General features: G+C 30.9%; 7 protein-coding genes across 12 annotated transcripts; 4 read left to right on the top strand and 3 right to left on the bottom strand.

Moving 5' to 3' along the window:
- The first annotated feature begins 3 nt into the window (after positions 1–3).
- Positions 4–788, top strand: LOC123683429 (glutamyl-tRNA(Gln) amidotransferase subunit C, mitochondrial). Its single transcript, XM_045622460.1, has 2 exons — positions 4–362; positions 419–788. Exons 1-2 carry the CDS (start codon positions 46–48, stop codon positions 582–584), a joined length of 483 nt encoding a protein of 160 aa, XP_045478416.1. The 5' UTR covers positions 4–45; the 3' UTR covers positions 585–788.
- On the top strand, positions 587–2,144 carry LOC123683422 (DNA polymerase subunit gamma-2, mitochondrial). Its single transcript, XM_045622448.1, has 5 exons — positions 587–1,039; positions 1,111–1,281; positions 1,349–1,535; positions 1,694–1,920; positions 1,981–2,144. The coding sequence occupies exons 1-5, from the start codon at positions 587–589 to the stop codon at positions 2,038–2,040; spliced, it is 1,098 nt and encodes a 365-aa protein (XP_045478404.1). The 3' UTR covers positions 2,041–2,144.
- A 321-nt stretch (positions 2,145–2,465) lies between these two features.
- On the bottom strand, positions 2,466–4,677 carry LOC123683423. Of its 3 annotated transcripts, none has more exons than XM_045622452.1 (5): positions 3,592–4,677; positions 3,413–3,535; positions 3,092–3,356; positions 2,894–3,039; positions 2,466–2,830 (listed from the first exon to the last, which is right to left on the bottom strand). In XM_045622452.1, the coding sequence occupies exons 1-5, from the start codon at positions 3,773–3,775 to the stop codon at positions 2,625–2,627; spliced, it is 924 nt and encodes a 307-aa protein (XP_045478408.1). In that variant the 5' UTR covers positions 3,776–4,677; the 3' UTR covers positions 2,466–2,624. The 3 variants fall into 3 exon arrangements, with proteins under 3 accessions (XP_045478408.1, XP_045478407.1, XP_045478405.1); XM_045622451.1 differs by having other exon boundaries at positions 2,466–2,851; positions 3,413–3,523; positions 3,592–4,675; XM_045622449.1 differs by having other exon boundaries at positions 2,466–2,851; positions 3,592–4,672.
- A 1,011-nt stretch (positions 4,678–5,688) lies between these two features.
- Positions 5,689–8,399, top strand: LOC123683426 (NFU1 iron-sulfur cluster scaffold homolog, mitochondrial-like). 3 transcript variants are annotated; one of them, XM_045622455.1, is made up of 6 exons: positions 5,689–5,703; positions 6,966–7,111; positions 7,167–7,534; positions 7,587–7,673; positions 7,724–7,970; positions 8,033–8,399. In XM_045622455.1, the coding sequence occupies exons 2-5, from the start codon at positions 7,053–7,055 to the stop codon at positions 7,957–7,959; spliced, it is 750 nt and encodes a 249-aa protein (XP_045478411.1). In that variant the 5' UTR covers positions 5,689–5,703; positions 6,966–7,052; the 3' UTR covers positions 7,960–7,970; positions 8,033–8,399. The 3 variants fall into 3 exon arrangements, with proteins under 3 accessions (XP_045478411.1, XP_045478413.1, XP_045478412.1); XM_045622457.1 differs by having other exon boundaries at positions 8,017–8,399; XM_045622456.1 differs by lacking the exons at positions 5,689–5,703; positions 8,033–8,399 and having other exon boundaries at positions 6,951–7,111; positions 7,724–8,019.
- Positions 8,007–9,559, bottom strand: LOC123683425 (lipid droplet-associated hydrolase-like). Its single transcript, XM_045622454.1, has 2 exons — positions 9,159–9,559; positions 8,007–9,101 (listed from the first exon to the last, which is right to left on the bottom strand). The coding sequence occupies exons 1-2, from the start codon at positions 9,441–9,443 to the stop codon at positions 8,493–8,495; spliced, it is 894 nt and encodes a 297-aa protein (XP_045478410.1). The 5' UTR covers positions 9,444–9,559; the 3' UTR covers positions 8,007–8,492.
- Positions 9,560–9,729: 170 nt separating this feature from the next.
- LOC123683424 (lipid droplet-associated hydrolase-like) lies at positions 9,730–11,096 on the bottom strand. The gene is made up of 2 exons (XM_045622453.1): positions 10,530–11,096; positions 9,730–10,420 (listed from the first exon to the last, which is right to left on the bottom strand). Exons 1-2 carry the CDS (start codon positions 10,812–10,814, stop codon positions 9,803–9,805), a joined length of 903 nt encoding a protein of 300 aa, XP_045478409.1. The 5' UTR covers positions 10,815–11,096; the 3' UTR covers positions 9,730–9,802.
- Positions 11,097–11,286: 190 nt separating this feature from the next.
- LOC123683427 (superoxide dismutase [Mn], mitochondrial) lies at positions 11,287–13,444 on the top strand. 2 transcript variants are annotated; one of them, XM_045622459.1, is made up of 4 exons: positions 11,287–11,968; positions 12,560–12,736; positions 12,791–13,020; positions 13,072–13,444. In XM_045622459.1, the coding sequence occupies exons 1-4, from the start codon at positions 11,943–11,945 to the stop codon at positions 13,269–13,271; spliced, it is 633 nt and encodes a 210-aa protein (XP_045478415.1). In that variant the 5' UTR covers positions 11,287–11,942; the 3' UTR covers positions 13,272–13,444. The 2 variants fall into 2 exon arrangements, with proteins under 2 accessions (XP_045478415.1, XP_045478414.1); XM_045622458.1 differs by lacking the exon at positions 11,287–11,968 and adding an exon at positions 12,307–12,467.
- The last annotated feature ends 119 nt before the right edge of the window (positions 13,445–13,563 follow it).

Raw genomic sequence — 13,563 nt, 5'->3', positions numbered from 1 at the left:
TTAATCTACTTAACCTTAATCCCAAATGGCAGGAATCAAATTAAAATGAACGCAAACGCAAGATTCTGTTCATTTTCAAATAAGAAATACCTTATCATTTTTAATAGAGTTTTGAGCAACTCTACTCATAATTGTTTGAAGCCAATTGTACGTATCAAATCCAACAAAATTTGGAATAACAAACCACAAGATCCAGTTAAAATTGACCAAGAAACTGTGAATCTTTTAGAAAGATTATCATTAGTGGATTGTGCGAATGAAAACAGTTTGAAACTGATAGAAAATGCAGTGAATTTTGCTAGTGTAATTCATTCTGTAGATACTGAAGGTGTCGAACCTCTTGTCACTGTTTCCGAAGATAGGTAAATATTAAACACAACTTCCTGCTCAGTGATAACCTGCGCTTATTTTATTTCAGACCACTGGCTTTGAGGGAAGATATTGTACTAGAGGATTTTTGTAAAGAGCAAATTCTAAGTAATGCAAAATTAACTGAAGAGGATTACTTTGTTGTGCCTCCTGGAAATGTACCAATAGAAACAGATGAATTATTTGAAAAATCAGGAAAAATTATAAAAAATTGAAGATGTTTCGAAAAATAGTAGATTTTTGTACTAGAAATTCTTTTCTTAAAATTGTTGAAAGTTCTCCCACAAATCAATTGCTACTAGAACAGGGATTACCTGGTACTCTTTTGGAAGAAAATTTAAGGAGGGAATGGTTTGATAATTTTTTGAATAGTAAGGAAATACCAGTATTCTATAGTAAAGGCGATTTCAAGGATACTTTTATTTATGCAAAAAGTTTAATGAATAATATGATGCCATTTGGAATTATTGAAGTAATACCTATAACAAATAAATTACCGGATATAAAAAAAGGTCCAATTAACTTGAGTGATTCATCTGAGTTAACAGGAAATTTCTCTGATTATTTCTTGAATGATTCTAGGTTATTATACACTGTTTTTATGGCTCCTTCTATGGCAAATCAGTTATTCCACCAAATACAGAGACAGAGGAAAATTTGGTGGCGAAAGGTTCAGTCTTAAAATCTTTATAAAATACTTTATTATATTATATAATGATGAAATAAAAAATTTTTATGTAGATTTCAGCATCACCGGGCCGCTATCATTTGAGTGATATCCAGAATGGTGATTTGAATTGTTCTAAGAGTTTTGTGAATATAAGTGCCAAATATAAATGGGGAAAACGAACACTTGAATCTATAAGTTTGTTTTCCAACAAATATCCAGGATTCACTAGCTATGAGTTGTTGGTATGTTAAATATATTGTATTGTGAGTGTGCTACGGTTAACTTTTTCATCTTCACCTATGTCTCTAGGTTAAAGATGGAAGAAAAGACATAGCAGCTATTTATATTCAGAGTGAAACTAATTTATCACACCTTTTCCTGAACTCATTGTGTGATGCTTATGAAGAACCACTATTTCAAAATGAAAAAAGGCCTTTACTAAGGTTCCACAGGAAAATTGCTCCATTCAAAATATCTTTCTCTATTCCTTCATCAAGTAGGTCACTCTTGAATCACTACATTATTATAAAAATATATTATTTTTCGTGAATTTTACTAGTACAGAGACTATTCTTACAAAATATAAAATATTTCTTAAAACACATGCTACAACCTTTTCCAAAAAATATCAACTCAAGAATAACTTTTTTTTAGCAAATGCCGAGGCCTTAAAGGAACTTCAAGACTTGGCTTTATATCTAACTAAATTATTGCGAAACAATTACATTACAACATTGCTTCTTCCATTGAATACAAGGAAAACTTTAGAAGCACAATACAAACAGTATGATGAATTAGGAATACCTTTTACTATCTACCTAAATGAGAATACTTTGAAAGATGGAATAACTTGGTTGAGAAGTCGTGATTCAACTTTGAAGGTATTGATCTTTTTTTCTCATTGTTTATGGATCCACAATTTCTTACTGAAATTTTTTCAGGAACAAGTGCATGTAGCAGAGCTGGTTCGATACATAGAAAAAATTTACAAGAATTTTTGATCGCAAATCTATCTATAATTGCTTCCTAAACAAGAATATAATTAAGTTTTTACTAGTAAAAATGGTATTTTTCAATTTCTGTAATAAAAACACTGTAAATATCACACGTTGATCATTTCCATACTGCTTAACATCCTATATTTATATTTCAGGCATTATCTTGATTCTCTCTGAGAAACAAACTAAACTTTTCTTATTTGATTCCACTAAAATATATCTTTTATGAAGGCAAGGTTGAAGAAAAAGCATAAATTTTTCATGCTCATATTAAACTTATATTCAAAGCAATAAATTGAAATTGACATATCGTGTTTCTATATTGGATAAGTGTTTTCTTTCTGCATTCTAAACAATGTTCTATCAGTTGGTTTTCAAAAGAAGCTCCATCACGGACATTATAAAATCTTGACAATGAGTTTCATTAGTATAAAATAACATGTGAATGTAATTAGGTCTTGTAAACCAAAATCAATTATATTACAATTCATTAAATTGAAACTGAGTACATCTGCCTTTTTAAACAGGAATTATAAATATTGTATTTGAATTACTATATTATTATTCCTTATAATGCCTTTGGATTATCACTTAACTGATTCATTTTTCCATTTGAAATGAATGTGTAATGCTAATACTGCTGATGCTAAACCTGTTGCATGATCTGAACATTCCTCATCGTGAACTGAAGAATTCAAGTTAGTTCCTCTAGTAAAAACCGGAAAACAACCTTGTTCCAACTGATTATCCAGAATCATATCAAGCCATTTTACATTCAAAAATTCCTTGTAACCTTCCACGCCACATAAAAATACTGAAACAATTGATTTATACATAAAATATTTTATTTACTTACTCTGTTCCAGAAAAAGATCAAAGAAAAATGTTCTTCCTCGAGTTGCTTTAGCTTGCAGATAAATATGTCTACACAAAGATTCAATATGTATTTTTTGGGATTTTGGATAAAGTTGCCACATTCTCATTATTTGTAAAAATAGTAATCTGCAATAATCACCAGATGATTTACATATAATTCTTTCATTGTGAAATTTACCTGTGCGTTGTTTCATATCCTATTCCCTCATAATTGGTTAAAAACAAATAACTGCAAGCTGAATTTGTTTTGAACTTTTTCATCTGATATGAATTATTGAGGCAGAATTCAAAAACTTCTGGCGTTATACATGCTGTTTCAGCTTCATTTCTCAATTCACCGAGGAATTTTTTGGTTTGGTTTTTGCCCATATAGTAACATTTATCCTCTAGATATTTATATGATATTTTGGTGTCCCAAAGAAAAGGATCGGATATATTCATAACTGAAAATGTGCTATTTTAAATATTTCATGATAAAAAAATAATTTACAATTCTTACCCCAATCATCATATTGTTTCAAAATGTTTATTTTCAATTTCAGAATATCTCCGCATTTATTCTTGATAAGATGTAAAAGAGAACTTTCTTCTTTATTCGAAAAGACAACATCTGTTAACAACGCTGAAAAATATTTAATTTTTTTTCAACTTAGTTACTCAGATGAGCGTAAGTTTCACCTTTTGTTCGAACTATACCAAAAATACTAGATAAACCAATTGAATTTGGATTTTTCAGAGAATAATCAAGAACTTTATTGAGTAAATTCAATATTTTATCAACGGCTATATGTATCGCATCACTTTTTTGTATATTACTGCACATCAAAATTAAAATAAACACCGGATAAATATGCATTTTCATTCGATACAGTTACAAATGAAAGAAATACCTGAAACATGTTTCCGCAAATTCTTGGTGGAATTCTGAGAGGGGAGAACATGGGCGTATATAATCCTTTATTGGAAAACTCGTAAGACGTTATTAGGAAAAATGATACGTCTCCGAAATACCGTCCCAAGATTAATTTCAGATGATTTGTTTCAACTAATCCTAATCTCTGAAGCGAGAGGCGATGTTTGCTCTTTGTTTGTTCTGGAGTTGAAGCAAATAATTAGATATTATAAAGGTTGACAACTTTGTTTTTGAATGAAGAATTGAGAAATGTTGCATTTAGAAAAAAGGTGAATTTTACATTCGATATCTTATACCGTAAATTGATTAGAATCACATCTCATATAGAGTTCCTGTGTTTTCCAAGAGTTCAATTTACGCATGAATGGACGAGTGTTCAAAAGCTTCGGACTCAAATTCGCGTCAGTGTTTTTCTAATTTTTTGTGGTAAGGGTTGTGAACACAAATTAATGGGGGTTGAGAACGAAGTTAAAACTAGCTGAAGCCCGCAGTTTCGCCCGCGCTCTGAAAAACTGCAGCATGCATGGATGGACAAAACCAAAATTAAATATAACCTTTCCGAAGTCGGGTAGCAGTGAATTAATTAAATATACCTATTAACAGGCCAATTGAAAAGTCCCCGGTCTACCAAAGTAAAACAAATTTTTTTTGGCAAAATTCAATTTTATTATTCAACATAGTTGTCTTGGAAGGCGATACAGCGATCTTCCAACTTTTCGTTACCGCATTTTTGTAGTAGGATTTGTCTTTCGCTTCAAAATAGGCCTCAGTTTCGGCGATTACTTCTTCATTGGCGCTAAATTTCTTTCCAGCGAGCATTCTTTTTGAGGTCTGAGAACAGGAAAAAGTCGCTGGGGGCCAGATCTGGCGAAAATGGTGGATGCAGAAGCAATTCGAAGCCCAATTCATGCAATTTTGCCATTGTTTTCATTGATTTGTGACACGGCGCATTGTCTTGATGAAACAGCACTCGTTTTTTAACGATTTCATCCTTTAAACGATCCAATAACGCTATATAATAATCGCTGTTGATGGTCTGGAATCTTTCAAAACAAGAAATAATTTAAAGATGTTCATAAAAAACAATAAAAATGAAACTGAGAAAGAAAATAAATCCCGTGTCTACAAGTCAACCTGTAATGATTGCCCTATGGTTTATATTGAACAGACAGGATAATCTTTCAAGAAAAGGTTAAACGAATACCAAAAGAGTTATACATCTGATAGATCGATTTCAACTTATGCAAATCATTTCAAAGAATTAGATCACACCTTTAATCACAACTTTGAAATCCTCCATTCAGAAAATAAAAGCATAAGATTAACACTCTTAGAATCCCTAGAAATAATATACAGGTATAATACCCAAAATATTCTGTTGAACGAACAGATATAAACTCATTTCCTTTATTGAATTACTACCGATAGTTTGGAAATCCCAGGCGACAAAATGTCCAATATAACTTTGAAATTTATGATATCCTATCGAATATTTTGCTGCTAATGTCGAATTTTTGTTCCTATATAAGTTTTCCGAAAAACCCTAATGTCCCCTAATCAATAGAAATGTAGTCTGATGAAGCCACAGTGTGGCGAAACAATTGTTGCTAACAATTAAAATAATCCAGTGGAAATTATTTTGTTTTATTTATAATCAATTTCCGCCAAGTAAGGCCGAATCCATTCTAAATGTTATTCTTTTTTTAAGATAAATAGGTGATTATAGAAATAACTTCGCTCGTTTTTTAAAAAACAAAACTTTCATTCGGAGAATTTTGGTTTTAATAGAACAATAAGGATGAAAAAAAAGAGTTTAGTTCATGTCCACAGTAGTTCAGGTAGATTATTGTCTATTTCAATATTTTTCTACTTATCCCATAGACCTAATATCCATGGACGTCGCGTTAGAGAGAGAAGTCGAGAGAACGAATGAGATGGAACATCGGATGGAAGTCTGTCAACTCTCTTGATTTATTGCCCTAGAGAAAGAGAACAATATACATCTCTTTCAACTCGAAGAGTTGAACGTTAAATCGTTATTTCAAATTTGAATTTAAAGCAAAGAATTGTGAATACTAGCTCTACAAATCAATCATGTTGAGTTTTTCATATTACATTAGACTTTAGTAGTATTTATTTTCAATTTGTCATTTATTAAATCATAGTATCATGGTGCTTTAAGATACCCCAAGTCCATATCTTACCCACAGCTTTCTTTTTCAGCCGATAATATTTGTTTATCTAGCGAAATTTATTTCTTTCCTTTCAGGTAAAGAAGCCTCAATATCATCTATGCAGTTATGGCAAATTTAGAATTTCTACAAATAATAATAATAATAGGCAAATATTATGGAGGTAAATTTTTTATGGCTGCTTTAATCTATTAAATTTGATTCTATTCGAAATAGATTGAAAGGTGAAATAGATCATGAGTTGGAGAATGGAATAGTATAGAACCTCAATGCTCAATCCTAATGGTATTTCGATAATCATGGATGAATGAATGTTCTCTTTTATCTAATAAAAATTTTCTGTAGCATAATTTTTCTACCTGAAGTAAAAGAAATATTACCAATTCAAAAGATGATTGAATCGAATATTACTTATCTTCACCTATAGCCAATAAGAGTATTGCTGATTCCTATAAGCAATTATTTATATGTATATTATATTTCCTTGAGATATCAACGAGTCCAACTCATTGTTACATTAAATCCTGTTCTGTCCCCACAATGTCAGAAAGAAGTATGGTCTAAAATTTCTCAATTTTCCTGATTCACATGGTAGAAGTTCATCCAAATATATGCCATATTTTATTCCATCATTGAATTAGGCAAATCGAAATGATAAATATAAAAAAGTATGTAAATTTCATTCTATTCAGTTCATAAAACGTATAAATAAATATCATGTCTTTATATCTTTCAATCAGATGATTTTGACATTTGACCATCTCAGAGTAATAAATCACCTATTTTATTGCTTTTAGGTTCTTTACAGATTTCCATCAGTAGCATCTCTGTTCGAATCAAGAGAAATCATATATTCTTCTCTCTCTAGGTCTTTCTCCTCTACGAGCTTCTGAAAAATCACGTGACACTCGGTCCATGGATATTAGGTCTATGACTTATCCCTTAACTTAACCTAAAAATTGTGTGAAGTCTTCATTTGGATAAATTCAAATACAGCTGGAAAACATTGGAGTGAACTCCCAAAATTGTAAATAATGTGGAAAACTTTACTGAATACTCGCCTACTAAAACAGGAAATATCTCATTCTGGAAGGTTGGTAGGTTTGGTCTGTTCATATAGAATAAATTTAATATTCAGCTGATTGCAGGAATATCTTCCCTGGGTTGATGAATCGCTTGATTTCGAGTACTTCCAAATTGAACATGTTTATACAAACCCAAGAAACTCCTAACCCAAACAGCCTTAAATTTTTACCAGGTACTAAAGTCCTTGATAACGGTCAAACAATAGATTTTCCGAATGGTCAAGCAGCTTACTGTTCCCCTCTTGGAAAACTGCTCTTCAGAATTGACGGTGTTAAAAGTGTGTTTTTGGGACCAGATTTTATTACCGTCACCAAACTAGACGATGAAGTAGAATGGAAACTTCTAAAACCAGAAATATTTGCTACTATAATGGATTTTTTTGTTAGTGGTCAACCAGTTTTGAAAGATGTCCAACCTAATACTGACACTCGTAAGCTTATGTCACTTGTTACGAATAATTTGTGACTAGGAAAATTTTCTAGAAATCAATGAAGATGATAGTGAAATTGTTCAAATGATTAAAGAATTACTAGACACACGAATTAGACCAACTGTGCAAGAAGATGGAGGTAATATTTGCATCAATATGTTTATTCATTACTTTAATAATTATTTTAAGGTGACATACTTTTCCTGGGATATGACAATGGAATTGTGAAATTAAAAATGCAAGGTGCATGTACAAGCTGTCCCAGTTCTATTGTGACTCTTAAAAATGGCGTTCAGAATATGTTGCAATTCTATATTCCTGAGGTTATTAGTGTAGAACAAGTTAAAGATGAAGTTGATGAAATAGCAGAAAAAGAATTTGAAAAAATAGAGAAAAAACTACAAAGTGAGAAACCTGATGCTTAATTTTTGTTATAGTAAGTTTGTGATGGCTATTTGTTGAGAAAATAAACTAGGTTTCAGTCATTTTTATTTTCAGTATGCAATCCTCAACAGTTACTTCTAGGATAATTCCATATCGGTGATTTATTGAAATTCTTTTGAATTTCGACTCACCATGTCGGATATACCTTCATATTCAAGGTATCTTTATTAATTGTTCATCATTTGATTATCAGCATTGAATGATAACTGGATATGTCGACAAATTTTTTCTTTACTAAAAAAAGCACAAGATGCTGTATAGACACGACATTTATCCATAATTAATAGTTTCTATTCTTAAAAAAGAGTCCAAACAATTGAATTTGGATCTTCATTGAAAATCAGTTATTTATGACTTGCTATGTATTCTATTTAACATCATATGTTGAATTTCATCAATAAAATGAAGAAAAATAATTGACTATTTTAGTATAAATAATATGTTAAGAGAATAAACAGTTTTCAGAAACATGAACTGAGACGACGAGAATAAAAAATATGTTTATCCCCAACTTTCAATAATATCTTTGTTTGTCTTCAGAGATCCACTTGCTTACTTTTTCAGCTAATTCTAGACTAGCGTCAAAGTAGAATGCATGTTTGAAATTAGTAACCTCAACATTTAAATTGGGAATCTTTCTTTTAAGATCTTCAGCACAGTTTGGAGGTAACCAGCCATCATCTTTTTCATATATCATCCTTATTTTATTTATATTTTTCTTGATAGTCGCTTCATCTACTTTTATTATTTCTGTGGATTCTTGAGCAGCAACAAAAAGTACCTGTTTTAAAACTGCTGGATTACATGACGATAAAATAGAGGGTATGTCTTTTTCTTGGACTTTCGCTGCCCTCATCAAATTCACAGAAATGATGTCAGGTAAAATATACAGGAGCCAGGCAAAAAATATTAAGAATGGTTCGAATTTTTCAAACTTCCTCATGTTCTTTCCTTTCAGTCCTTCATCCAATCTTTCGATCAGTGGAAAGAGCATGCAGACTTTCAACACTCTTGCTTCAATGCTTGGGTCTTTCATAAGCTCCAAAGCCATATGACAACCTATTGAATGGCCAATCAAATATACTTTAGTATTTAAGGGGATATATTTTTTGAAAAATGCAATCTGAAAAAATGAATGCAATTTATCACGAAAAATTACTGAGACGAATGCTTTCCTCACCTTTTGATTGGTCTGCTCTTTCAACCCAAGTGCTTTTTTAGGCGGTTTTTCTCCAGGTTTTAAATCATGCCCAGAATTAGCTACGACCCATACAGGACATTGGTATTTTGTATGTAAAATCCTCATGAAGAGTTTATAGAATCCTGTGCTTCCATTATTTGCAGGAAGCAACAAAATAATCTCATTTTCGTCTCTTTCTGTAGGATCAGTTACCCATCTTCCAAAAGTTGTCACTAGTGTTGGCACATTATTAATATTTACAAAACCCTCCTGCATTTTTACCATGGTGTAAAAATAATTTGCACTAACAATTCAATTTATTTTGAATGATGAATTCTTATCATTACCGTCTTGTTTTCATTCTATAATTATTTTGCCATTTGACCTCCGACTTTGAGACTCTGATACAATACATAATAATATAATATGATAATGCAATCAGAATAAGTAAATTCAATTTAAGAATCAATAAGAATAAGAATTGATAACAAGCATTAATTAGTGTCTTTGGGAAAATCTGATGCAACATGACCAAAAAACACTAGGTTATAGGGAAAAATAAAATTCAAAATTGCATCAATTTCACTAATTTAATTTGATCTCTGTTGAATATTTCAATTTATTATATTATACCTAAAATTTGATTAGTCACTCTTATTATCACCAATCCACTTACTAACTATATCTGCAACTTCCTGGTTTTCATTAAAAATGAAAGCATGATCATATCTAGAAGTTCTAGCAATTATATTAGGAAAATCATTCTTAATATTAGTGTAAAAATCACCAAGTGCCCATTTATCTACTTCACTATATAATATATGTACCCTATGAACATTGTTTTTAATATTCTCATTATCTCTTTCCCTTACTTGCTCCAATTCTTGAAAGGCAAGGAAAAAGACTTGTTCCAGAATGTTTCGATTGATTAAATTATATATTGTTTCCCTATATGACGAGGGCATACCCCTCAAAAACATGTAGGCACTCAATAAGTTAAGTGAAATCATCCTTGGCAAAATTGAGAAGAGCCAAGATAGAAAAAGTATAATTGGAAGAATAGGTCTCACAAATCTATGAAGGAACTTGCCATTTGGAGTATCTATCATTCTTTCAAATGTAGGAAATAATAAATATGTTTTGAATATTCTCTTTTCAATACTAGGCTCCTTCAATAATTCCAAAGTCATGTAAGTTCCTATCGAGTGTCCTATTATATGAAGCTCTGCATCTTCAGGAACATATTCTTTTAAGAACAAAACCTATAATGAAATGAGGTACTGAATAGGTTACAATGAACAACAAAGTTAATTTTTTAATCATAATAAGTGGCAATCAATAAATCGGGTGAAAATGAAAGATGCTACTCACTTTTTGATTTATTTGTTCCCTTAGTCCAATGGGTTTGGGGAACTTTGTATTTATATTTTTTTGTCTGTAATCCTCATGTCCACTGTAACCTATTGCCCATACAGCACATTTATGCTTTTTATGTAAAATTTCCATAAACTCTTTGTAAAATTCAGGTATTCCAGGATTACCTGGTACAACTAATATAATTTTTTCACCCTTTCCATTTGATTTCTCTGTTATCCATCTTCCAAAAGTTATAATTTTTGTAGGAATATTATTTATTTTAACAAAACCTTCCTGCATTTCGAATATATATAAATACTCAATTATTAAGTCTAGTTTGTTGAAGTAATCAATGTAAATGAAACTGAGGTGAGGTGACTATATAGATGAATTTTTTGTTACCGATTATCAAAGTTTAAAGTCGAATACAATAGAGCACTCATCGATTAATCATTGAATTCCCACATAGGTAACAAAAAACTGAATAAAGTTATAGTCGAAATTTAATTAAATTTTATACTACATAGCAAATTCGAATTTTCGTATGATAGCAATACTTTGCTTGATTTGATTTTGTATTTATGAACGTTCTTCCATTCTTGACTGAAAAATATTTAATTTATTTGCGTCATGCAAATGATTAGATTAGACATTGATACTTTTTAAACCTCAAGTTCACGAATCATAGAACATATATCGCTAATACATGTTTTGTTTTGAAACATTTCTGTAGTTACATATTGGCTTCATTTTACCTGAAATTGTAGCAACAAAATATCAAATTTAATTCAACGAAATATCTTCCAAATATTAAGTAATGAATATTATTACAAAATAAGATATGATGCTTGTTCTTTCGTTAGAAATATTCTAGGAAGAGGTACCCAATGACATTTTTCTCGATTTTGAAGCAAAAATGAAGTAGGAGTTTGGGTGTTTTTCACTTTATCCAAACATAAAACAATTCCTGTTTTCACCTCGTTATTTTCCACATAACTAACTTCCGCTTCTTTCAGAATATCCGGATCATGTATGATTCCATTCGGAGGAATTTCCGTTTCAATATCTTGCCGTAAAAAGTAAACTTTGAAACCATTTTTTATCACTGACGCTTCTCCAAGAACTAGGCAAGGGTATAAATTTCCCTTTTCCATAATTGCGAAAATGAATTTCGATTTAATGTCCCTGAAAATATTTTTTCACTCATGAAATATTGTGCATTTTTGATACATACGAAAGCTTCAAACAATTTATTTGTTCTTCGCACGTTGAACAAGAATTAACTAAAAATTTTTTGAATTTTCCCATAGTAATTTTTCAAATCTGAATTTTGTTTGACAAAACCTGCGGATAAAAGAAGGCTGTTGTCAAAACGGCAACAAAAGAAATATAATATACTGACGAATTGATTGAAGAAAAGATATTGAAATGAATTTAGCAACGAATTTGGTCAAGTAAGTACAAATCGATAATATATACATAAAAAATATCATGACGATAGAAAACTAACTGAGAACTTATTCTTTTGTGCAAGTAGGTACTTAACACGGCATTAATCTTTAATGATTTTTTAATCAAAATTGAGTAATTTTTTATACTGGCATGAACATGACCTTTCTATTAGCCAATGGAATCAAAATTTTTGGGAATAAGGAAAAAAGCGATATTTGATGATCTTTTGAAATCAGCAGCAGTGAATACTATTTATTTTCTGAGTTTCCTGCAAATATCGTATATCAAAAGAATTTGTAACTCTGGGATATTAGGTTACTTTTTAATTCGACAGTAATGTCAGGAAAATAAACTAATGAATTGGCAACAGTGCTTTCAGTCTGTTAGCAAAACCCAAGACTATTTTTTTTGGATTTGATTGTAAAAACATTTCAGTCATATTAGATTCTTGGGTTCTTCAATCATGTTTTCCCTAACAAGAGTAATTGCTCACAATATTAGGTACGTTTATAGAAAAGTATATGTAATACATTAATTCAGACTATTCAGATTCAGATTCAGATTATTTTGATTCTCTCATTTGATTTTTATAGAAATGCGAGAACAAAGTTCACTCTACCTGAATTGGCTTACAACTATAAGGCTTTGGAACCCATAATAAGTGGAGAAATCATGGAAATTCATCACACCAAGCATCATCAAGCTTACATAACCAATTATAATGCTGCGGAGGAAAAACTTAAGGTGGCAGTTGAAAAGGGAGATGCAAGGTGATTTTCACTTCCCTTTAAAGAAAAGTATAATTTGAAACCATAATCTTTTAGCGCAATTATTGCTCTTCAAGGTGCTTTAAGATTTAATGGCGGTGGTCATATAAATCATTCAATTTTTTGGAATAACCTAACCCCTGAATCAACAAAACCTAGTGCTGAAATGAATTCAGCAATAGAGGCAAGTTTTGGTAGTTTTGAAAAAATGGTTCAACTGCTCAGTGCTGTTTCCGTGGGAGTTCAAGGATCTGGATGGGGTTGGCTCGGTTATGATAAAAATGAAGGTTGATTTCGATACGATAATTATATTGTATAACCTAAAATATTCATTTTAGGAAAAATTAAGGCAGTTGCTTGTGCGAACCAAGATCCACTTCAAGCTACTACAGGATTGATTCCCTTACTTGGTATTGATGTTTGGGAACATGCCTATTACTTGCAGTATAGGAATGTAAGGGCAGATTATGTAAAATCTATTTTTGATGTGATTAATTGGAATGATGTTTCTGAAAGGCTCAGGAAAGCTAAAGAATAGAACCATACTAATGCATTGCTTGTAAATATAATTTCAAATGAAATGTTATGCTTTATTTCATAAGTCTGTTAAATGATTTTAGGGAAAAAATAATATTGTACCATTCCCACCAAATGAGTTGATATTTAATGATAAGGTTATTAGATGTAGATAAGAATACACTTATATTATTATTGATAGTTTCATTAAGTCTGTTTGATTCTTGAAATGCAATAGATCAATTCTAGCAAGATAGGTTCATTTATTTAATGGGATGAAGTGTGTATGAGGAAGAAGGATATCATTGTTTCAT

The sequence above is a fragment of the Harmonia axyridis genome, chromosome 6 (assembly GCF_914767665.1).
Source record: "Harmonia axyridis chromosome 6, icHarAxyr1.1, whole genome shotgun sequence".
NCBI classification, from domain to species: domain Eukaryota; kingdom Metazoa; phylum Arthropoda; class Insecta; order Coleoptera; family Coccinellidae; genus Harmonia; species Harmonia axyridis.
This window is presented reverse-complemented; position numbering and strand designations above follow the sequence as displayed.